Raw genomic sequence first — 22,952 nt, 5'->3', positions numbered from 1 at the left:
AAACAATTTTTTAAAATATACTGTCTTTAAGTTGTTTCTACATTAATTTGGAGAGTAAATGTAAAATTATTACAATATAAAAATATTAAAAACTTCAATGTTTTTAATTGTGATTAATTACAAAAAAAATTGGATTAATTAATTAATTTTTTTTAATCAATTGATAGCACTACTTTTTGTTTTTCCTTTTTTTTTCTATAATAAAAAGTGAAACTGGTCATTTTAACTAAAATTATTTTTTGTTTATGGTAATTGAAATGAAGTTAAAATAAAATAAAATAAAATAAATATTAAATAAAAAAAATTAATTATCTCAAAAAAGTAAAATGAATATGTTTAAGTTGAAGCATGAAAATTACTAAAACTGAAATAAAAATAAAGTTACACTACATACAATATTTTTAAAAATGACAAATGCACACAAAAAAATTCACCAAAACTTTAACAAAAGAAAAAGAAAATTGACTATATAAAAATAAAAGCTAATTCAAAATATTAATAAATACTATAATAGTATATAAATAATATAAAAATATTAAATAATATATAAATATATTAAATAATAACACTCAAGAGGCAAAAAAAATCAGCTGTATTCCTTCACTATTTATTTATTTTTTTTAATTGCACAAATAGCAAACAGTTGGTTTCTTGTTGTTCGGAGCCAATCATAAGAAATCAAGCCTGATTTACGAAGTGTTGTGACAGCAAACCTCACAAGTCAAAGGCAGGAGTAGTATCAAATCCGCCTGTACTGTCTCACGCTGCTGCTATGAGCCCGGGTTCTTGAACGCTTTGACCTGCGAGGGGAATGAGAGCTGTCCAAACAGACAGAAGGAGTCGGGTGAACAGCGTGCCTGTGTTTGAGAGGTCAGATCTCCAGCACAGAGGCTAACAACAGGCTTCAGCTCCAGGGAAAAACAAGACCTTTAGATAACTGTAGCCTTATAGAAACTCAAAACATGTGATAAGCTGTGCGAACAGAGAAAAAAGGTGGGAAGAAAAGAGTGAGACTAAGTGGAGGAGACTGGAGGATTCTCCAAATGAAAGGTGAGGAAAATAATTTCTGGAAAATGGGATTCTGATCAAAGTGTGTCTACAGTAGACTAAACATCGGATAAACAGTGAATCCAACCTCAAGTATAACGAAATATAAGTAACAAAGAAGCAAACTCCTCAAGTGAGCCTCCTAAATCAAACTGACAGTTATTGAGCTGGGTTACTTTTTTTAAAAGGCATTTTCAGAGGCATTTCAGGCCAGCAAGTTTATCAAAGGCAAGGTGGTGTTAAGTTGCACAGGGAATATTCTCATAACACACGATACACCACAGATGATTCTGCACAGCTCTCTGATGCTAATTACAAACTGCCTGCGTTGTGTAGCGTTGTGTAGCACCTTTGATATTAGCTTTAGAGAGAGGTATTATAGCATTCACAACTCATTTGTTTTATAAATCGGTGTTGTTACCTAAAACTAGTATAAAAAAATAAATAAATAATTCGGTAACTGAAATAAAGTATAAAATAATCTAAATACAACCAGATCTCACAGCAATTTGTACGTTTTTTACGAGGTGGCTAATTTGTACAAATTCGTACGACCTCACTCGTACGAATTTGTTAGTTTTTTCCTAAATCGTATGTATTTTACGAGTTGCCAAATTCGTATGAATTTGTATGAATGACCTTCCCATCACTGGGGTTTAGACAAATCGTACGAAAAAAGGTGGGAAGAAAAGAGTGAGACTAAGTGGAGGAGACTGGAGGGTTCTCCAAATGAAAGGTGAGGAAAATAATTTCTGGAAAATGGGATTCTGATCAAAGTGTGTCTACAGTAGACTAAACATCGGATAAACAGCGAATCCATTACTAAAATAAAACTGTTTTGAAATTATGAGCACTGATGGATCAAACCCAATAAGACTAGGATCATATATTTATAAATAAATAGGGTTCATTTTGATTTCATGTTGACTTCAAAATGTCACACTTTATATTAGGTGCCTTTAATTATTACGTACTTAAACACAATAAGTACATTCTGTCCAATCAAATGCTCTCTAGAATCTGAAGTCCCGCCCCCTCCTACACTATCAACAGACACTGAAGCTGTGGCTGAAATTGTAATTTGTTCACACATTTACTAGTTTCTACATGGCACATAGTGCACTATAAAGAGAATAGGGAACGATTCAGACGTAAATATGCTTTCCATTGACGCGAATGAAGCACAGTCTGCTCTGGCCCAGGAACACGAGAGCACAGAGAGGATCATATCCGCGAGTCGGCTCAGACCACGAAAGGTATCGGACCCATTTAAATTCTGCACAGAATGCTATATTTTAAAGTGATATAGAGGAGATGAGGAGGATAAACGGTTAGGTATTAAAAGGAAACAGAGGTTTTACTGAGTTTAACGGCTCTGGCTGAGCTGTGATATAAACAAAATGCTATTGGCTATTTTAAAAAAGGGGCGGGGCTGTTCGATATATCGCCCTGTCTTCCTGTTTCAATTGAAATTCCAAGACACTTCAGCAGGCCTTTAAGGAAACTTAATATAAAGTGGGGCCGTTTTTTTTTCAAACTCCGCAACAGTTCAACCGAGAGTAAGAGCCAATAAGATAGCCAATAAAGAGCCAAATGGCAAATTACACAGTCATGCAGGCATTCACGTTGTTGCGTAAAATAGTTAAAAGTATGTATCATGCTGAAAGTGTCATGTCGAAGCAGACTTTGTTTTTTATAACACTTGCGTCGTGTCTCATACCACTTATGATGACATAACAACTGCAAGGTGTGACTGTCAACAAGCGACTCCAGTGAGAAAGACTCACTTGTTATTCCTAGAGCGAGATATGGCCTGAAAAAATAATTACACACATAGAATGACCAGTAATTTTCACAGTCTGTCTGGCTTTTAGCTCAGATTAAAAACAGAGTGCCTGCTTCTGGATTAGCTCTTGCTTCCAGGCCTTCCCAGCTCGGGGGACTACCAGTCTCATGGCCATGTGAAAGACAGGCAGTCATGCAGGCAGTTTGCTGCAGTATGGAGCCCAGGGCTGAACTGTAGGGTATGTTTTAATAGGCACATTCCATTGTTAGGACTGTGGCTGCTGAAATTGGGGCAAACCTACATGAACATCACAAGTCCTGGCAGACATCTCACAAATGTCTCAGTTCCATGATAATTACAGCGCAACAAGCTCTTCCAACACTAGTCCTATTCCAGCAATGATTTGTGCACAAGATCTATAAGAAAATGTTTCTATTTGAGTATAATTTACAATGTAATTTTATTCCTGTGATGGCAAAGCTGAATTTTCAACATCAGTACTCCATTATTCAGTGTCACATAATCATTCAGAAATCATTCTAATATGCTGATTTGCTACTCAAGAAATATTTCTTATTATTATCAATGCTGAAATTAGGGCTGCCCTCGGTTAAAGATTTCTCTAGTCGACTAGTACTCCTTCATTTAAGCGATTAGTCTACTAATCACGCATTTATATTAATAAACCATATAAATCGTAATAATGAGCCTTTAATCGCCATATATAATGCATAGCCTAATCAGTGCTCAAACGCACACATAAAGCTTGCAGCAGCGCATTGGCAATCACTTTGTTGTTATTGTGAGTTTACAGAAATAAAAGCAAACCATTTACAGTTTCGAATGTTGGATTATTCTTATCTGTATGACCAAAAATGATGGAGTATTTTAAGTTAAATGCACCTCCATATCATGCAGTAACGCACTCTCCACTCAAACACTTGGGTATGTGCCAAATAATAGCGCACATTATCTAGGTTAACATTAGAGCGAGCGTACATTTCAGGTCGATGCATGATGAATGATAGGCGAATGTTTGGATTTCCTGCCATTAACGATCTGTCCGTCACAGACTGTGTGATTTCGCCACTTCCTGTGGAGGTTTTTTCTCTGCGACTAACTGACTAATACCAATTTTGGTCGACAAAGCCTCTTCTCGTTGACTAATGGTTAGTCGACTATTAGGAGGCAGCCCTAGTTGAAATATATAATAAATACAATAAGCAGCAATAAATACTGGCTTCTTCTACTTCCACTACAATATAGTCACATTTAAAACTTCCTGAACAAATCCACTCAGTTCTCTAAACCATTATTACTGTAACCATGCTAAACCACCACCCACAATCCCCTCCTCTTGTTTCCTGCAGCAGCCCAGCTCTCACCTCACTAACTGCAGCTGGGACAAACCTCTGCCCCACACCCGGAGCCTGGAGCCTTTGGCTCTCAACCCACACCCACTACAGTGGGAACGGCAGCGCAGCAGAAACGCTTCCAGCACCTCCAGTCCCAGATTCCCACTGTGGGAACACGGCTGTAGGCCATGCTTTCTCTCTGTCTCCTTAATGAGGCCCCATTTGCACCTCCTGTTCCCAATCCCAAGCTATCAGGACCACCACCACAGATAAAAATGTAGATGAAAATAAATGCAGGAATACTGTAATGCTTTGGAAGTGCGTCCTTGACTAAAGCTAGTGGATGGATGTGATCCCGGGAGGAGATGGGAATAGAAATAATTAGAAAATCTACATTATAAACAGAATTGGGCTTTTGGAAGCCAACAAATGAGCATGTTTACAGCATTATATGAAATGCCTACCTCTCATAGAAAGACATACCTGTGGGAACGTTTTCACGAGTCGCAAAAATACGTACCGATACGTACATATCACTGCAGGTTCCAACAGAAATGAACACTAGAGGCAGTAAAACAGCAAGCGCTTTTAATCATTTTCATACACAGTTATGATTACAGGGTCAGATTATGGATTAATAAAGACAATATTATGTTATGACTTCAAAACACTTTTTTACCAAAGTGCACGATTTGTAAACAAATATTGTTTCAAAATTTCAGAATTTTGGACTTTGCATCGGTTAACCAGTTAACCGATGTCGCTTTTCTGACATGACAAGCTTGCTCGGTAACTCAGCTGATACGGAGTTGGACTTTGGACGAGGAAGCTTTGGGTATGAATCCGGGGAAAAACGAGTCACGGTAAAAGAGCTCAAAGATGAGAGATCAAAACAAGCTAAAATGGCACGATTACAGATGCTTTTTATATCACATTTGCTTTTGTTAACACTATCGGGTAGGTTTAGGTGTAGTGTTGGTGGGATGTTATTTAAAAAAAAATAATGAAGCATTACACTTTTTAGCGCCACTCACCGGACAAAATTTCAAATCAGAACTGCAGTGATTCGTATAAAAACCAACGTCATACAAACGTACCATATTCACGTTTATCTGTTCCGGCAAAAAAACGAACATGCTTTTAGCCCCACTCAGTGGACATTTCACATTGAAACTGCGGTGATATGTTTGTATTGGTACATATTTTGAGACTTGCGAAAACGTTCCCACGGGTACGTTTTTCTAATGAGACCAGGCTCTGAAATGCAGTAAATATAAAATGGCCTTCTCAAACTATAATAAACGTACATAATGTGACATATTTCTGAGCAAATATGAGCAAAAACAATGTACAGTGATGCATGAAAAATTAAGTTGACTAGCAAATTAATGATAAATGTATCATAAAGCTTACTACAATAAATTAATATTGTAGTAAGATTTAAGATAATGCAAAAGATAGATAGATAGATGATAGATAGATAGATAGATAGATAGATAGATAGATAGATAGATAGATAGATATTTTTTTACAATTTATCCTGTACAGAGTGATGTAAGGTGTTATGTCATACACATCAGCATCCACAGTACTTTATGCAAGTGATTACTTCCTGAGCTTCATCTCTACAAATAACCTGCTTTTTACCCAACAGCCACACCAGCAGCAGCGTAGAATAAGAAATGAATTGGACTTGATTAGTCACTTACTTGAGAGGAGCGCTCCTGGGCTTGGGCTTCTCAGCGGCCTGTGAATAAGACAACAGCCCATCAGATTAAAGGTCGATAAAGAGAGAGAGAGAGAGAGAGAGAGCAAAAGATATGCAAACATAGCAAAATAGGAATATCCCAGTGTTGAGTGTTTGCTAGTTTCCCCTTATGGACTCTTTTGCTCTATGTTTATTTGAGAGTGGGCTACTTAGAGAGAACAGTTAAGCATGAACAGAAACAGTAGACCAGTGTTGCTTGAGGAAATTTATATTGATTTTCTAGGATGGAGGTTCTATTCAAGCGAAGAATTTGTAAATTCCTGTGATTTCTTGAGTTCATGCTAGTATTTAGTAATTCATGTTGCTCATAAGTATCTATAGTCTTTCCTAGGGCTTGTGATAAAACAAAAATAATCAATGAACCATTATTACTCCTGACAACCCATATATAAAATGAAATATATATGGGCATTATAGATGAATCTCATGAAAACACGAAGATAAAAACTAATGAAAACATCCATGACACATTTCACCACAATGTAAAACTGCTAAACTAACCTTTAAGATGGTAATGGATGTCCAAATGTTTCCATTTGTTTGGCCCACATTTTTTCCATTTAATTTTTACTACTGTCATTTTCATGTGATTCTGATCACTATATTAAGGAAAGCTTTTTTAAACTTGAATAAGCTTCACTTTTGTTTGTTTGTTTGTTTATGGTAGGTTTTATTTACATTAGTTTAAACATATAACATGGTAGCAAATGTTTACCATTCATGTATTGTTAGTTACTTTGTCTATGTACTTTGTACGAAACAAAGAGAAACAAAACAATACTAAACAATACGAAAGAAACCACAAAAACAAAGCCAAACACGAAACAAAACAAAAAAATGAAACAAAACACAAAGCAAAAACAAAAAAAAAACAACCAAAAAAAAACAAGAAAAAACAAAACACGAAAACAAAACAAGAAACAAAACAAAAGACAAAATATGAAACAAAAATCCGACCAGCATAAAAATGTTTACATTTTATTTCTACAGTATTTGTTTGAATACTGAATTCTGTTTTTGTTAGTGAATCTAAACTTGTTGAGCTTGAAATTGCACAACTGTTTAGACAAATTAATGTTCAGCAGATTTCAGTGTTAACAAAATTAAATTTTGATCATGAATTACAATTTAATTTGATTGAGGAAAATTGTATTACATGAGGTCTGTCAAACAATCTCTTCACTCAATGAGATTAATTTCCTGAGTTAATCTGCACATGTTCCTCTACGACAGCGAGCTGTTTATTAGGTCTGAGCTGTATGTTTGTCACAGTGACTCTTTCGGCTGTTGTAAATGCATCATAGAGTGCTAAGCGCCACTTTCAGAATCAAATCTCTCAAGGTAAATGGGGATATATTGAGATATCCAGCGCTTCAGATGAACACAGCACTACCTGGGCAGCCGCAGAGGCAGAGACGCAGGTTTTGGGTTTAATGCTGCGGCCATTGATCTGTGTACAGTCCATTTATCATTCAGGGAGGGAGCCAGTGATCTTCACAGTGTATTAGATGAAACAACTCAGATCATCTGTCACAGGCCCTCTTATTGCTGTTTCCCTCTCAGTGGGGAATTTGGGCTCATTCCAGGCTGCTCGCAGATGGATGTTGCTAGGCAACATGGTTGGGGGCCGTTGCTGCCAGCGATAGCGTGCGTATGTAAACCACACACAGACAGGGACATACATTGGTGCACACACGTGCTAGTGAGCTATTATGAATGTCAGGAGTGTGAGGAGTATTGGGGCACTTGCTTTAAGGGTTGTGTGTGAGAAACAGAGGAAGGAGTTTCTTTTTAGGGGGGAGGGAAAAAGTGGGCATCACTGCTGTGATTTGGTTCACATTAGCTTTCTCAAAAAAGTGATTTCGCACAGCGCCTGTTGAAATCAACACAGGGACACTGCCATTTCAAACATGATCACTGTGTGCTATGTCAGACCTCAAATATTCAATTCACAACAGAAAAGAGAATAAAAAACTATTTTATGGCAAAAAAAAAAAAAAAAATACAGTGAAGTCTGAATGATATAAAGCACTGGAATCATTAACCGTTCAGATGTGTTACATGCCAAAATCTCAAACGGTCTCAAAATAAACCACTCGCAGGCCTCGATTAGCATTTTTATTTCAATTTAGGTGAAAAACAGGAACATTTTTAAGGTTAAATATTATTTTATTTTAATTTAAAATTTTAATAGTCCTTAAAATTTTTTTATGTGTACAGCAGGTACTGCCAGTGGTATTTTGAGCTGTGGTGTTTATTTTGTTTGAGGGAGATTTGTTTTGGGAGATAAACCATATCAAAGTGTGCCATTAAAAGAGAAGAAAACAAAAAAACAAAAAACTATTTTTATATATCCATTTACTACTATCCATTTTAATTTGAAGGTTCAGAAAAGTCATTATTATTCAAAAAATTCTTAACAAAAGTAAACTGAGACATAATTAACAATATTTGCTGTATTATATTCAAGGATTGCCTGGGCAATTACTATTATTGAGTTGTTTAAATATTGTGACCTTGATGAATATATGATCTTTGTCATTTTTTAGTTATTTAACCTGGAATATTACTCTAAAGATGGTGTAGTTAATATGGTAAAATGCCCAAAAATGTGTGGTTTTTTTGAGTTGCAGGGTAAAATGCTCATCAAGCTGAAAGTGTTGCCAATTAAAATGACAATAAATAGGAAGAAATAAAGAAACACTAGTTTATGCGACCACTGTGAGAAAGACGTTGTAATACCCATGTCATTATTTTGTGTCCTCATAAACTATATATACATAAGACACGCACACGCACACACACACGCACACACACACACACACACACACACACGCACACACACGTGCACACACACGTTCATTATCCTCCACTGCAGTTCCTGCCATGCTGGTCACACAGAGGAAAATGTGTGTATGTGTTGGACATATGCCTCTAAGCAATTTGCATGTCTATATGAATGTACAGTGTATATCACAGTATATATCTGTGAGAAAACAGAATAGGCTTCTTTTAAATTATTTATGAGACATTATACAAGCAGTCAGTTTCTGATTCTCAATTCAGGCAGATGTGAGAAATACATTTTTTTCAAATGACCTGTATAAGGGTCAGCTGTCATTATTTGCAATGGTTCCATTGATATTTGTGTGTGTATACAGACGAGACTGCGTGAGTATCATTACACATGAACACAAAATGGCTTCCACTCTAATGATATATAAGGAAGCTCATTATATTGTGATAAACCAGCGTTTGCTTGTGGTGAGCCTGTCAATCAAGCTCAAACAATATTCTGTCTTGAAATGCAGTTACCTGTTCATTGTCCTCTTCATCACTGCTGATTTTCAGGTCATCCTCAAGCATTCTGCAAAAATAAGTTTTAAAATGTTTTAATGGCACAGCGATGGAGTATGAAGTATATTTCATGAAAGTTAACTGAATTATTATGAACAACTTCAATAATAAGTTATATAATAAATAAAAAATGGTGGTAAGTACTTCTGAAGGATTATGTCTTTTTAAAGTAACAAAGATAGACAGATAGATAGATCAATCGATCGATCAATGGCATGTGAGAGCAGTGACATCATTCAGAGAGGCCGCTGACCCACATGTCTGTATCAACACTCTTTCAAAGCCTTATTGCCAGTAGAACACACCACAACCATGAAATAAAGACAAACAGACGAATGTTTCTCCAAAACTAAAACAATAAAAGCCTTTTACAAGAACAAAATGTGTTTATGGTTTAGTTTTCTATGACCTAAGCTGTCGTGCAGGACTGTAGATTGAGAAGGACTTTGAACAAAACTACCAGTCATTACCCTCGTAATATCTAACAGATGCTGACAAAGACCTACATAGGAAACCAGGTGCTGAAAGCACACAGCTTTAAACAGTACCGTTTCTGCTAACAGATGATTCGCAGGTAAAGTTCATGTATATGTCTCTGTATCACAGAGTGTGAAACATTATCTCTTCTGTAGAAATAAAGCACAGAAAAACTTTGATCTCAGATCAGTACAGAAGAGAATAAGCATGAACAAAGAATAACAAAGAAAAGCAGAACAAATAAAGAGAAAGAGAGGTTTTCCATGAATCAGACTGATTGTGAGAAGCTGTAGAGCCTCCACAGCTTACTGTTTGCCACATCTGTTTCACTCAACACATGATGAGTGATGGCTCATTAGAAGAAGTTACTGACAAAAAAATTCAAAATATATATCTTATAGTATATAAATACAAGAATGTGTTGGACAAGACATAAGTTTTTATTCTTTTAGCTATCTAGAGCTCAATCTCTGAATAAATAATTAATGAACTTATTAAATTAATTAAAAAATGAGATGTATTAACAAAATCCACTGGATTTCCCACGTATACTATATGTTGACTTCACACTGGTAACTCTAGGAATAAGGGAACACCATATGTGGAAAAAAAAAAGCTTCCAGTTTTTTGCAAGAAGATAAATCCCCCATCACACTGTGAACTCCAGAACATTCCAATAAGTTTCAATGCTGTTTAGGAGTGGTGGTTTTTGGTTAACACCAAAAGAACTTGACTCCATTCTGGTGTAATTCTAGGAATATGGGAACACCACAAGGAATTTTTTTTTTTTTTTTCTTTCTTTCTTTGCGAATTGAAGGAGGTGGGAACTCCAGGACTTTCCATTAAGCTTTAATGATGTTTAGATGTAGTGATTTCTGGTTGACATGACCTGATTTAACAGTAGTATGGGAACATCACAGGATATTTAGACATTGGTTGTTCCAAGTCATTTCTTGGTCACTACTGTCCAGGCAGGGCAATAATCAGATTTATCGGTGGAAAATGAGTTAAATAGATATAAAGACTGAAGACTTGTTTCACATAGTGTTGACAGCAGCTGGAGGAAAACCTTCCATTGCAGATCATGGAGGAAAAACATGGTCTGGTGTACAATAACAGTCCCATGGAATATATGGAAGGTTTTGTTAAGGACGTTTAAGAGCTTGATTCTTCTGACTTTGCCTGCACTGATTTTCCTGGCCCATACACAAGGCTCCAGACTGCAACCAAATGGTTGCATTTTGCAAACTTTTTCCCTGCTGGTGTGAGATAACTTTGTTAGAGGTCGTACTGGTGCGACCACCCCATTGCTCAACTGATGTGAGCTGCCATTTCTGTTGCACATAATGCATATGAGAAACATCAAACGGCGAACGAAACGCAAATGGAAAGAAACCATGCTACTCATTTAAGCTGCGAAGCGCAGACCGTTTATCAGCTTGGACAATAATAAACAACGCAATGCAGTGTGAGCTCAGACGGTTCTTGCACGCCGATCTAGACCAAGCAACACTGTTACTACAGAGTGCTGGGAGATCCAATGAAAAAGCGCTGAATTTGCCTTAAAATTAATAACATAGCAGCGTGACCTTAGTGGGAAGCATTTATATTCGGCGAAGTATTCTCAGTTATAAACTAGATCAAACAGCGCTGATGTGGAAACCAGGAGAAATATTGTGCCATGAATGAACAAGTTATATAAGGCTCTCCAGTGAGTAAGGCTAACTGTAACCATGGTTGCATAAATAGTCGAATGTTATATTATTCATTTCAGGGTTCATGCAAACATTTGGGAAGGTAATTCAGGCACATTTCAAGGACTTTTTTTAAAGTACTTTACACTTTTTCCAGCACAAATCTCTAAATATGATCCAATGTTAATGTTATTTTTAATGTGATGATTTGTAAAACTAAAAGTTTGAAGATGAAACTTTTATTTAAAAAAGACATGAAATTATCAGTAGAACCAATAGATGGCGGGAGAGGAGCACTTATTGGTTTATTAGCCATTTCCACTCCATAATATATGAGGAAAAGTAGAAAAAGTCACAAAGTCTCATGAAAAACAAAAACTTTTCTTCAAATTGTGACTGAATTACACAGAAAGCAAGTAAAGAGCACTCATTTTGTAATCACTGAAGCTGTTGGTCAGTTCAGTATGGTATATTTAAAAAGAATAGAATATTCAAATTTTTTTCCTATAAAAATTATGTTTTTGCATGTTACTGTTGTCAATAAAAGTTAATTTTATCTAGATCTCAATTCAAGCTCAGTGCTTTACTGTCATATTTCTGATAAATAAACATTATTAGCTTATGCACTCAACTGAGTCGGATAATTTTTTATGCAATATGGGAACATGCAAATAACATGCACTTTTACTGAATAAATTCCTTGATGCACATTAAAAAACATGTGACTTTGCAATGGGATGGCATAACTGGACCAACCAGCAGATCAATCTCGTTGCACAGCATCTTATTAATGCAAAACAATAGTTATATGATTCAATTACTTTTATGATTAAACCCCCACCCCCCACCCAGCGGCAACAAATCAGGTGCTGGTGCCACCTTCTGTAGATTTTAGTGGCACCGGTGCCACTGCTCTCAAATATTAGTCTGGAGCCCTGCCCATACATACCGTAAGAGCACAGAGGGTGGTGGCACTGTAGTAGAAACTAGTTATAATTCACAACAATGTGTTCTCACTCAAATACCTAGATCGCTTAAAAAACATCAGAAAGCTAGGGAATTAGTCTAAACGAACATCGGGTTATTAAAGTAAAACCAAGGCCAAGAAAAACAAGTATCCAGAGACACCCTCTAAACTTTATAACCGTTAGCACATGAAAAGAGAAACACAAGCTGGTGTGTTTTCTCTCAGTGTCACCACTCATTACCATACAGTTTCAATGGGTTTGAATGCAATGAACCTGATTTGTTCCAGAATTCTGGTGTACATTTCAGCCAAGTACTTAATTCTCTCTGTTTCTGATGTTTCCCTTCCACATAAACAATCTGCTCTCATATTCCTACTTTCCTAGTTTGTTGAGCTTCAAAAAGGTTCATACTCACAGTATATCCAGATTTAGGATACAATTAAAAACCAACATAAACCACATTTACACAACATACCAGACTCACAGTGGCCTTAGAATCAAAGAATGTGAGAAATAGTTTACTAAAATACCCCATTTGAAATAAACTTGTAATTGTAAAAAACCTTGAGGTGAATTTTTAAACCAAGGTGAGATTGGCATGTCTTTGTCACCATTTTCAGTGTCAATGATATTCGGGCAGAGCAGACAGATGTTTTGGAGGGCAGAGCGGGCATCCGTAGAGAGTGGGTTATGTAGTTTGCAGTAGTAGACCTGTGCCACATCACTGCTGGGCTCTGGACGGGGTCTCATGGGTCAGCTCTGGGCAGTATGCCAACTATGCTCCCCTAATTGTGAGAGTGGAACACTCGCTGGTCATTACTAAAATTCGGCGTGTTGCACAGAGGAAACCTGCAAATTGTGAGGCACCTGCTACTTGTCTCCATAGCTGCCTGCCAGCTACCTGATGACTAATGCGAAATTCCAGGGAGATTCAAGTGCATTGACAGAAATGCCAATTATGATCATAAAACCCTTGTAGTAATGTTCAATTCAATTCCAACTTTGTATATCGCATTTAACAATCATTTTAAAGATTAAAGTCAAGACACCAGTTAGCAAAAACAAGGTGACAGTAGCTATGTTTCCATTCAAAATTGTGAATTTAACTTGTGTGCAAATTTGGAATATTGCACAAAACATTTGCGAATAAAGCACTGTTTCCATCCAGTGAGCTGAAGAGAACAAAATCGTCACTTCCTGATAAACTGGCACTAAATATCACTAAGAAAAATGGAAGTTGATGCAGTAGAAGCCACTGTATATAATAATTACTTGTGCCTCAGAGTGCACAGACAAAACACAATAAACATTGTCATGTTATCTTGCATTCAGATGCCTGGTGTTTGTGAATGCAATCGTGTGAGGCGCTTCTGGGAGGGAATTATACCAAACCACTTTAAAGACAGACTTTGCTCAGGCATTAGAGAATGACCAAAACGACATTTCAGATGCTGTGCAACGAGATCGGTCGGCTGGTTGGTCTAGTTATGCCATCCCATCGCAAAATCACGTCTTTTTTAATGTGCATCAAGGAATTTATTTAGTAAAAGTGCATGTTATTTGCATGTTTCCATATTGCATAAAAATGTATTCGACTCAGTTGAGTGAATAAGTTTCTTATTCAAGTTTTGGTAACACTTTATAATAACTGCACACTATGAAGCATTAGTTAAGCATTAGTAAATCAATTCATAATTTATAAAGCATTAATAGACATTAGTAAGCAGTTTATAAATACAGCTATAAATGCTTTGTTCTTGATTTATAAGCATATCTATAATGTGTTTAATAATTGTATTTTCATACTTCATTAATGATCAATTTATTATTTCTAAATTAAGAATTACATTATTTACAAACCAGTTATTTAGGAGTTGTCAGTGGTTCATAAGATCATTTAGAATGTGTAAGTAAATGATTAATAAACTATTTAAACATTTATTTATACATCTTATCATTTAGACATATAGTAATAGTTACTCAGTGTGTTAATAAATGCTTTATTAACAAATATTTCTACTGTAATTCATGATTAATTCAGGTAGTTATAAAACATTTAGAAGTGGTCAGTTAACCATTTTTGTCATCTAAAGTGAGGAGTATTAATGCCTCGTAAAGCTTTACAAAGGAGATTTAAAGGCTCAGTGATCTTCTGCACTGCTGTTCTCTAATGTTTTAAAGTTTAGTAATGAGGTAGTTTTGACACTGTGAAATGTTTTATTATATTATTATTTTTTTATAAAAACAATTATTTGTTGTATTTTGGCACTCCTGTAATCCAGTGCTGGCACTGGTAAATTTTTGTTCAGCAATGTTTACACTTTACAGAAATATATTTTTTATATCAGATTATTTTATATATCAGATCAAAGGCTTAGTTTCAGTTTACTGCACAGTTATGTTTTTTTTGTGACATTGCAGAGGTTTATTTTTAATTTTATATCAAGTTACCCATTGTAAAGTTTCATTTTTTTGCCTGAAATAAACATTTCTATGTTCTGTATCCTTGAAATCTCCTTTATAAAAGCTTTACGAGGCATAAATACTCCTCACTTTAGATGAGCTCACAAAAATAGTTAACTGACATCTACTAAATGTTTTATAACTACCTGAATTAATCATGAATTACAGCAGGAATACATGTTAGTACAGCATTTATTAACACACTGAGCAACTATTACTATATGTCTGAATAATAAGATGTATAAATGTACATTTAAATAGTTTATTAATCATTTACTTACACTTTATAAATGATCTTATGAACCACTGACAACTTCTGAATAACTGGTTTGTAAATAATGTAATACATAATTTAGAAATGATAAATTAATCATTAATAAAGTATGGAAATACAATTATTAAACACATTATAAATATGCTTATAAATCAAGAACTAAGCATTTATAGGTGTATTTATAAACTGCTTACTAATGTCTATTAATGCTCCATAAATGATGAATTGACTATTTACTAATGCTTAACTAATGCTTCATAGCGTGAGTTATTATAAAGTGTTACCCAAGGTTTTAGAATATTGCATCTTGGCGTTTCCATCCAGCGTTTTTTTATGCGATATCCCAACATGCAAATAGGTGCACTGTAGAAAAAAACTCATAAAAAAAAACGGTCAAATGACTAGCAGCTATGGCTGCCAAACAAAAAACGTAAAATTAAAGTAAAATATCTTAATTTAATCAAGGAAAAATTATTGTTTTTGCACTTTATTTAAATTAAGATATATTACTATATTACTATATTACTAATTGTACGGTTTTTGTTTGGCAGCCGTAGCTGCCAGTCATTTACCATTTTTTTTACAAGTTTTTTTTTTTTTTTTTTTTTTTTTTAAACAGTGTGGATGGAAACATAGCAAGTGACAGTAAAGACCTCTCTGAGAATAGGAAGGCAGCTCAATTAAATGTCTTGTGCCTTTACAGTTATTGCAGGAAGTGCTCAAGAAATCTCAAGGATGTCTTGGGTTTTAAGTCTGATAGAATAAAAGTATTGAAAAAATAAAAGAGTCACAAACATGTTTTCTAGCATTTTTTCCTGACACTTCTGCAATAATTCCAAGAGATGTAGGGCTCTTGTGGTTAACTTTGCTTTGACTCTTCTGTCCAGTTCCTTATAACTTCAGGGATTGAGACCTGAAGATCTGTCGTCTTTCACATTCGTTGCAATCCAAATCCAGACAAGATTGAGGGGTTTGTGGTAATCATCTTGCTGGAAAATAAAGCAATGACCAAGTTTTTATAATTTTGATCAAGGGTGTCCAATCCTGCTCTTGGAGGGCCACTGTCGTGCAGAGTTTAGCTCCAATCCTAATTAAACCAACATGTACTCATTCCCAACTCGTCACATATGGACACTTGGTCAGGACCCCTTGGCATCACTTTTTAACGCACAGGGTAACCTTTTAGCAGTATCTTTTTTGACATGCAGGGCACTCCAATGCTTTCAATGAGAATGATATATTGGGGTTCAATTATGCCATGGCAAACATGTTGGGGTAAGATTTTGAATTTAAACAAACAGCCACAATAATTTTATTTACATTGCAAAATGTAGACATTTTTGAGCACATAACCCAACCCCTACCCCTAAACTTAACCATTTAAAAAGTGAAAAGGGAAGTGACGTGACATGGTGTTCCATACTCAGAATTTGTGCTCTGCATTACACCCATTCAAGTGCACACACACAGCAGTGATTAGTGAACACACAGCCAATTTTTTGGGCAGCCATTTTTGCTACGGCACCCAGCAAGCAATTGGGGGTTAGGTACCTTGCTCAAGGGGTAATGAGAGTGGAAGTTCATTCACTCCCCCCACCTACATTTCTTGCTGGGACTGAGACTCGAACCCGCAACTTTCGGGTTACAACTACAGCTACAGGCAGATACAACTACAGTCACAATTAATTAAAAAAGAACCAATATTTCAAGTGTTCCATGTGAGGAACAGACCCAAAAGCAACCAACGTCTCCATCCAGCACAGAGATCAAATCCTGTGCACACATTCAAAAACTGTCGCCAGAAGAAGCGTTATGTCAGCATTGACTGTGAAATGTCATTGGCTCTTGAATCTTGTGACCGACTGCTTCAGAGTTGGGTGTATCTTTTATACAGTTTTTTGGTCAGTTTTTGCAATAATTAGCTGTGACTGTACTTTTATTTGCTTGTTACGTGTTTTATATTGTTGAGAAGTGGGTAGGTTTAGGGTAGGGGTGGGTTTAGGTGCTCCAAAATGTCTATGAAAGTATAAATATTTATAAAATTTTACAAATTCAGCAACAAGGTCTTCCTCAAAAGCGCTCATCTCAGCAGCCTAGGAACTTGCGTGCAACTTCATTTTCTGGTAGATTAATTTACGCATATTGATTTGTGCGTGATGCATCAGGCGATCAGAGAACAGTCCATGAGTGTGCCATCCAAAAACAGTTTCAGGCAGAAGTATACCTACATCTTTGACTAGTGCAGTAACAAATCCATGCCCTGACCTTCTTCTTGACACCGTGACATCATTCATCAGGACAGCTTGTCACCTAAAGACAGTGTACTGATCCAGTTCTTCTTGTCCAGACTTTGCCATTTCACTGAGTCACACACCTCTATAATAACCCCTCCCTCCCCCCATTTCTCCACACCCCCTCCCTCCCCATAACTACTATTATTAGACGTGGCTCTGGTTATTTTTTTTATACCGACCACCGTAGGTGCCAAATTGCCATTTAAGAGTGTCCCTCTGGGTTCTCTCTTCTTGTTGTTATTTGATGGTGACAGGCTCCTTTGTTAAGGAGAGCTTTCCCTTAGCCCACTTAGCTTAGCGCTTTGACAGCTCCACAATAGAAGCCTTTTCTCCAGCGAGCTGCCAGGCGACCAGATGTGGGGGGAGGAGGGGAAGCACTCTCGAGAGGAATCGTGTGTGTTGGTAATGACAGGGTGGGCGACTGTCACCCTTGTACTCCGTGTCAACATTGACGCGCTGGAATTAATATTCAGAGGTGAACAGGGAACAGGGTTCTGATCTAGCAAAGCTAAGAGTATATATGTATGAATATTGCTAACAGAGGGCAATAAATGTAAGTTTATGACAGGATTTTATATTGAGTTTGAGGGCAGTATAGCTCTTAATAGAACAATAAACAAAAGCCCTCCCCTTAAACGAACACTGACCCCTATCCGTTAGCTTTACGGCGCGGCACCTTGTTTAAAGTGCGAAACTGGTAATGCACTGAGGGTGAAACACAAAAAGGGGAATTTCTTCCTGACATTCACACATGCTCCAGCATATTTGCGGTTCCTTCCGAAGCCTGATAGTAGAAGTTTCCATCACTTCCTGAGGGTCCCTGAGAAACCCTGCTTCTGGTAAAGCTGTTACGGTAGCCCCTTTGGAAATGAATCCAGGTCTTATAAAAGAATCTGGCCTTCGAGTCACCGTTTCAATCACAGGCAAGTACATGAAAATGCACTTGGACTTGCTTGGCAGTAAATAAACACATTGTGTTTTTTCTGGGAAGACGAGAGCACGCCGGCATTGCCCTGAGACTCAACAGCGCTCCAGTTCTGTCAACACTATGCACGTCTTGAAAGCAACTCAAGAGAGAAGGTCCCCAACGCTGCTACCGCTACCCAACTGCCTCATACATCCATGTCAGCTCTCACTTGCAAAAAGAACAATGGTAATAGCATTGTTTACAAAGCTACCCTAATAATATCATGGTTTATAAGACCAACAGTAGTACTACAGTATTCTTTGAAGTACCTCAGAGTACTATGCAAATACCATGCTATGAAATAATAGTCCTTCAGTACCATAGTAAACATCTAGTACCATGGTTTTACCATCTGATACTATCAGTGTGCTGACATGTACTTTTTGTAAAGGCTGTTTATGTTATGTTAAGGGCATGTCAGTCAACCCGACGTCAGCAAACCCAACATGCACAATGACTGACAGGTCAAGAGTGTTTTTGATTGGCTAAAAAAAACTACAGCTACACCCCTGACTCTTTTTGCCATTTAGCAAGTAAATAAGAAAATAAGTAAGTAAATAAATAAATAAATTCCATAATTTTACCCATGAATGCATGGATTTACAAAACTTTCAGAGTTTTTCATAATTTTCTTCACAAACAAACAAACAAACAAACAATTAAATTTTCCATAGCCCCAGTAAATGAATAAATAAATAGATGTTAAAGAGTTTTAAACTAATAACTAAGTGCAATTTTCCATAGTTTTCTTTACAAACAAACAACTAAATAAACAAACAAATAAAACTTTCCATAGCACCAGTAAACAAATAAAATATTACATAATTTTCCCCATGAATGAATGAATGAATAAAAAAATAATACATCAATAATTAAATGTTAAAAAGTTTTAAATAAATAAATAAGTGCAATTTTCCATAGTTTTCTTCACAAACAAACAAACAAACAAATAAATGACCCCCCCCCCCCCCCCCTTTCTAAATCTGCACCCAAAGTAAAAGTATTGTACGAAAATAACAAAAATAGCAATTATTACACAGACAACTCAAAATTAATTCAAGGAATTACTGCCATCTTGGCTACGGCAGAAACAGTCTTCACTGATGGACTGCACACACTGAGATTAAACAGGCAAAAAAAAAAAAAAAAAAAAAAAAAACAGGAGTGGAAAAGCACACATAGCAGTGGGAAGTGCAAAGGCAACACCCCTCTCCTCCTGTCCTCCACCCTAGGAAAACTTTGATTAAGGAGCCCCTGATGGACGAGTGCTGCAGAGGGCTGTTTCTACCTCCAGCCTGTCCCATTCATCCTCACACAACCTCCCCTGTTCTGTCTTGCTGTGTCCAGAGGGTTATTTACCTTGGCCCGGAGCCACTTCCGACTCAGATTCAGAGCTGACTGGAGTGTCACATCAAGAGTCTATGTTAATGTTTGTGATGAAAAAGCACCTCCCCCCACCTCGCGTCTGGGTTCCCTCTCTTTTCTCCTCAAGAGCAGGGATTTTGTTGTCTGTGTTTATCTTCACCGCTGAGGGAATGTCATAGTCTTTCAGAAGTGCTGTCTAAAAGGGATAAAAGAAAGTCCTTGCATGTCGCGAATTCAAATGTATGCTTGGACATGAAGACATCAGGAGTGTTTTATATGGAGAGAAAAAAAAAAGATGTAGGCCTATGGTGCTTTGTTCAAACCTGTTAACTATGTCACATCATCAATAATAACGGATGTCTTTTCTTAAGTAACACTGTGTGGCCATCCCAGAGGAACAGTGATCTGCTCAAAAGTAGTTCTTCCACAGTTCAATTAGATTAAGTGTATTAATTATTAATTCTCAATTAGCTCAGGGGGTTCTTATTTATGTTTAATTTTAATTTTGACTTTGTGTCAGATGTTTTTGTAAAAAACACAAATCTGAAAATCAGAAATAAAAACAGACATAGATGAGACGTCGCACATTTAATGTAGATAGTTCAGGTATTCTGGTCTTTATTATATTATATTATATTATATTATATTATATTATATTATATTATATTATATTATATTATATTATATTATATTATATTATATTATATTATATTTTTCTGATGCCTGTCTCTTATGCTCACCAAGGATGCATTTATTTGATCAAAAATACAGTAAAATCAGTAATACTGTGAAATATTATTACAATTTAAAATAGTTATTTTCTTATTTGCATTCTAAATAACGCATTACGCAGTTTAAAACGTAATTTATTCCTGTGATGCAAAGCTGAATTTTCAGCATCATTACTCCAGTTTTCAGTGTCACATGATCTTTCAGAAATCATTCTAATATTTGATTGAACATCAATATTTGATGAACAACATTTATTTGAAATAGAAATCTTTAGTAACATTATTAATGTCTTTACTTTCACTTTTGGTCAATTTAATGCATGGTTGCGTTAAATTAATTTAAATTTTTGTCAAAAAAAAAAAAAAAAATCTTACTGACCCCAAACTTTTGAACGTTGGTGCATTAATGAGATCTCACTTGTGATTTTCTCCTATATGGAATGGTTTAAATGGAGTTCGTCTAAGAATGCCTGCCACAGTGCTGTTTGAACTCTTATTGCAGATCTGAGGCTGTCTGATGAACCTCTGACTTTGAGGTTGCAGCAGTTTAAAGCATCTTGGCATAATTAGAAACCAAAGCTGAAGACCATCCACAACCATTTCCATCAAGAAGAGAGCACTTACTGCTCTCCTCTGCCCTTCCTTCTGATGACTAATTAAGCCTAATCAATTACAATTTGACGACTCCCTGAGTTGACTTCATGTGAGATGAATGATGTATAATGTGTGAGTTTAGTGATCAGAGTAATCAGACAGGCCTTTGTGTACTGTATGACAATGAACTATGGATGAAATACAGATCATATATGGTGCACAACACTACACTGTTTCTGGCTTAGATATGAAGACACTTTAGGTGAATAGGGTAAAAAAAAAAAAAAAAAAAAAAAAAAACAGCCCTAACTACCATACTTTTCCCAGCTGAATAAGAGTAAAGTAAGATATTTGTTTTGTATTAAAAGTTTTCTGATATGTAATGTTTAAATATGTAATTGAGTCAGTATATGCACTAATTTACATACATTTTCAGAAAAAGAAATCTCGTAACACTTTAGTATAGGGAACACATATTCATTAACTATGACTTTACCCTTAATAAACTCCTAATTTACTGCTTATTAATAGTCAGTAAGGTAGTTGTTAAGTTTAGGTATTGGGTAGGATTAAGAATGCAGAATAAGGCATTAATATGTGCTTAACAAGTACTAATAAACAGCCAATATTCTAGTAATATGCATGCTAATAAGCAACTAGTTAAAATACCCTAAAATAGAGTGTTACCAGAAATCTGAACACTGGATTAAGCCTTGTTCTTACTTTCAACAGCCAGTAAGAAATACATTTTCATCATGTCCTTAGGCATAAAATGGTACATGTAAATATATATGAACAAACCCCTCTGTAAAAACCTATAGAATAGAGATAAAACCGGATAGTTTGGTGCTACTGAAATGGACATTTTTAACTCATTGCAAATGTCAATTTTGCATGTTTTCTTTCCACTAGAAGTCATGTTACTGAAGCAAAATAGCCTACAATCTCAAAATTGACCAGTGCCTGAAAAAAATAATGGAATAATGGTTTCGCCTATAGTGTCTTGCCTTAAGGGAGTGTGCTGTTCAAATAAAACACATAGATATTCATAAATTCCAGTCAACACAGTAGTATGTAACACCATAATAATATCCTCAAGCATAACGTGCCAGCGGAGTGACATCCCTGAGAATATCTAATCTACCAGTAGAGGCTATCCTTGGCTTGCGGCCCCGTCTGTGTTTGACACTGGCCCATATTCTCTGGTGTGCTCTCACAGACGGTGGGAAAAGCTCCAGTTGAGTGTGACTAATATCAGGCTCCGAGTAAATTACACTGCTGATCACCGCCACTCGCAAGGAGGTTACAAAATGGCCGATCTGCCGAGGAAAAGTGCCGTTTTACGACTCCTCACCACGGTAAACTTCAAATTAAAGCCTCTGTACTATCCACCTAATGGATGATTGTGGCTCAAGTGGGAGAGATTCAAGTGCTAAAGGTTTATAAGATGGCACATCTGAATCTTCCATGTTAGTTTTGAGGTATCGGTGTGGTAGATCGAGGAATATTACTGCCCGAGGTTATGCGAGTTAACAACAATTACCGAAAATGTTACATCTAGTCCAGACAGTTTTTTCCCCCTGATATTATAAAGCTCACTTGTTCATCCATAAGCGGATCCAATTAAATTGTGCATTCTCCCGTCAATGAAATCAATTTTGACTTAACTGAAAATGAAATCTCATTCGTGCTTGTGTTCAACTCAAGCATGCCACATAGGCAACAAACTGGGTCTCGCATTCGTTGTCCTCCCTTGACATTCAGCATTGCAAAGACTGCTTGATATCATGTAACATATATGCCAACACGATA

The 22,952-nt window shown here is 36.2% G+C and overlaps 1 protein-coding gene across 1 annotated transcript in view; it reads right to left on the bottom strand.

Annotated features, from left to right (window-relative positions):
- The window catches only part of aff2 (AF4/FMR2 family, member 2), a 244,320-nt gene that overhangs the window by 56,731 nt on the left and 164,637 nt on the right, over window positions 1-22,952 (bottom strand). Inside the window, 2 exon segments of the mRNA XM_051859758.1 lie at window positions 5,898-5,935; window positions 9,272-9,323. Of these exon segments, the coding sequence (XP_051715718.1) occupies window positions 5,898-5,935; window positions 9,272-9,323 (90 nt within the window).

The sequence above is a fragment of the Ctenopharyngodon idella genome, chromosome 14, assembly GCF_019924925.1.
Source record: "Ctenopharyngodon idella isolate HZGC_01 chromosome 14, HZGC01, whole genome shotgun sequence".
Lineage (NCBI taxonomy): Eukaryota > Metazoa > Chordata > Actinopteri > Cypriniformes > Xenocyprididae > Ctenopharyngodon > Ctenopharyngodon idella.
This window is presented reverse-complemented; position numbering and strand designations above follow the sequence as displayed.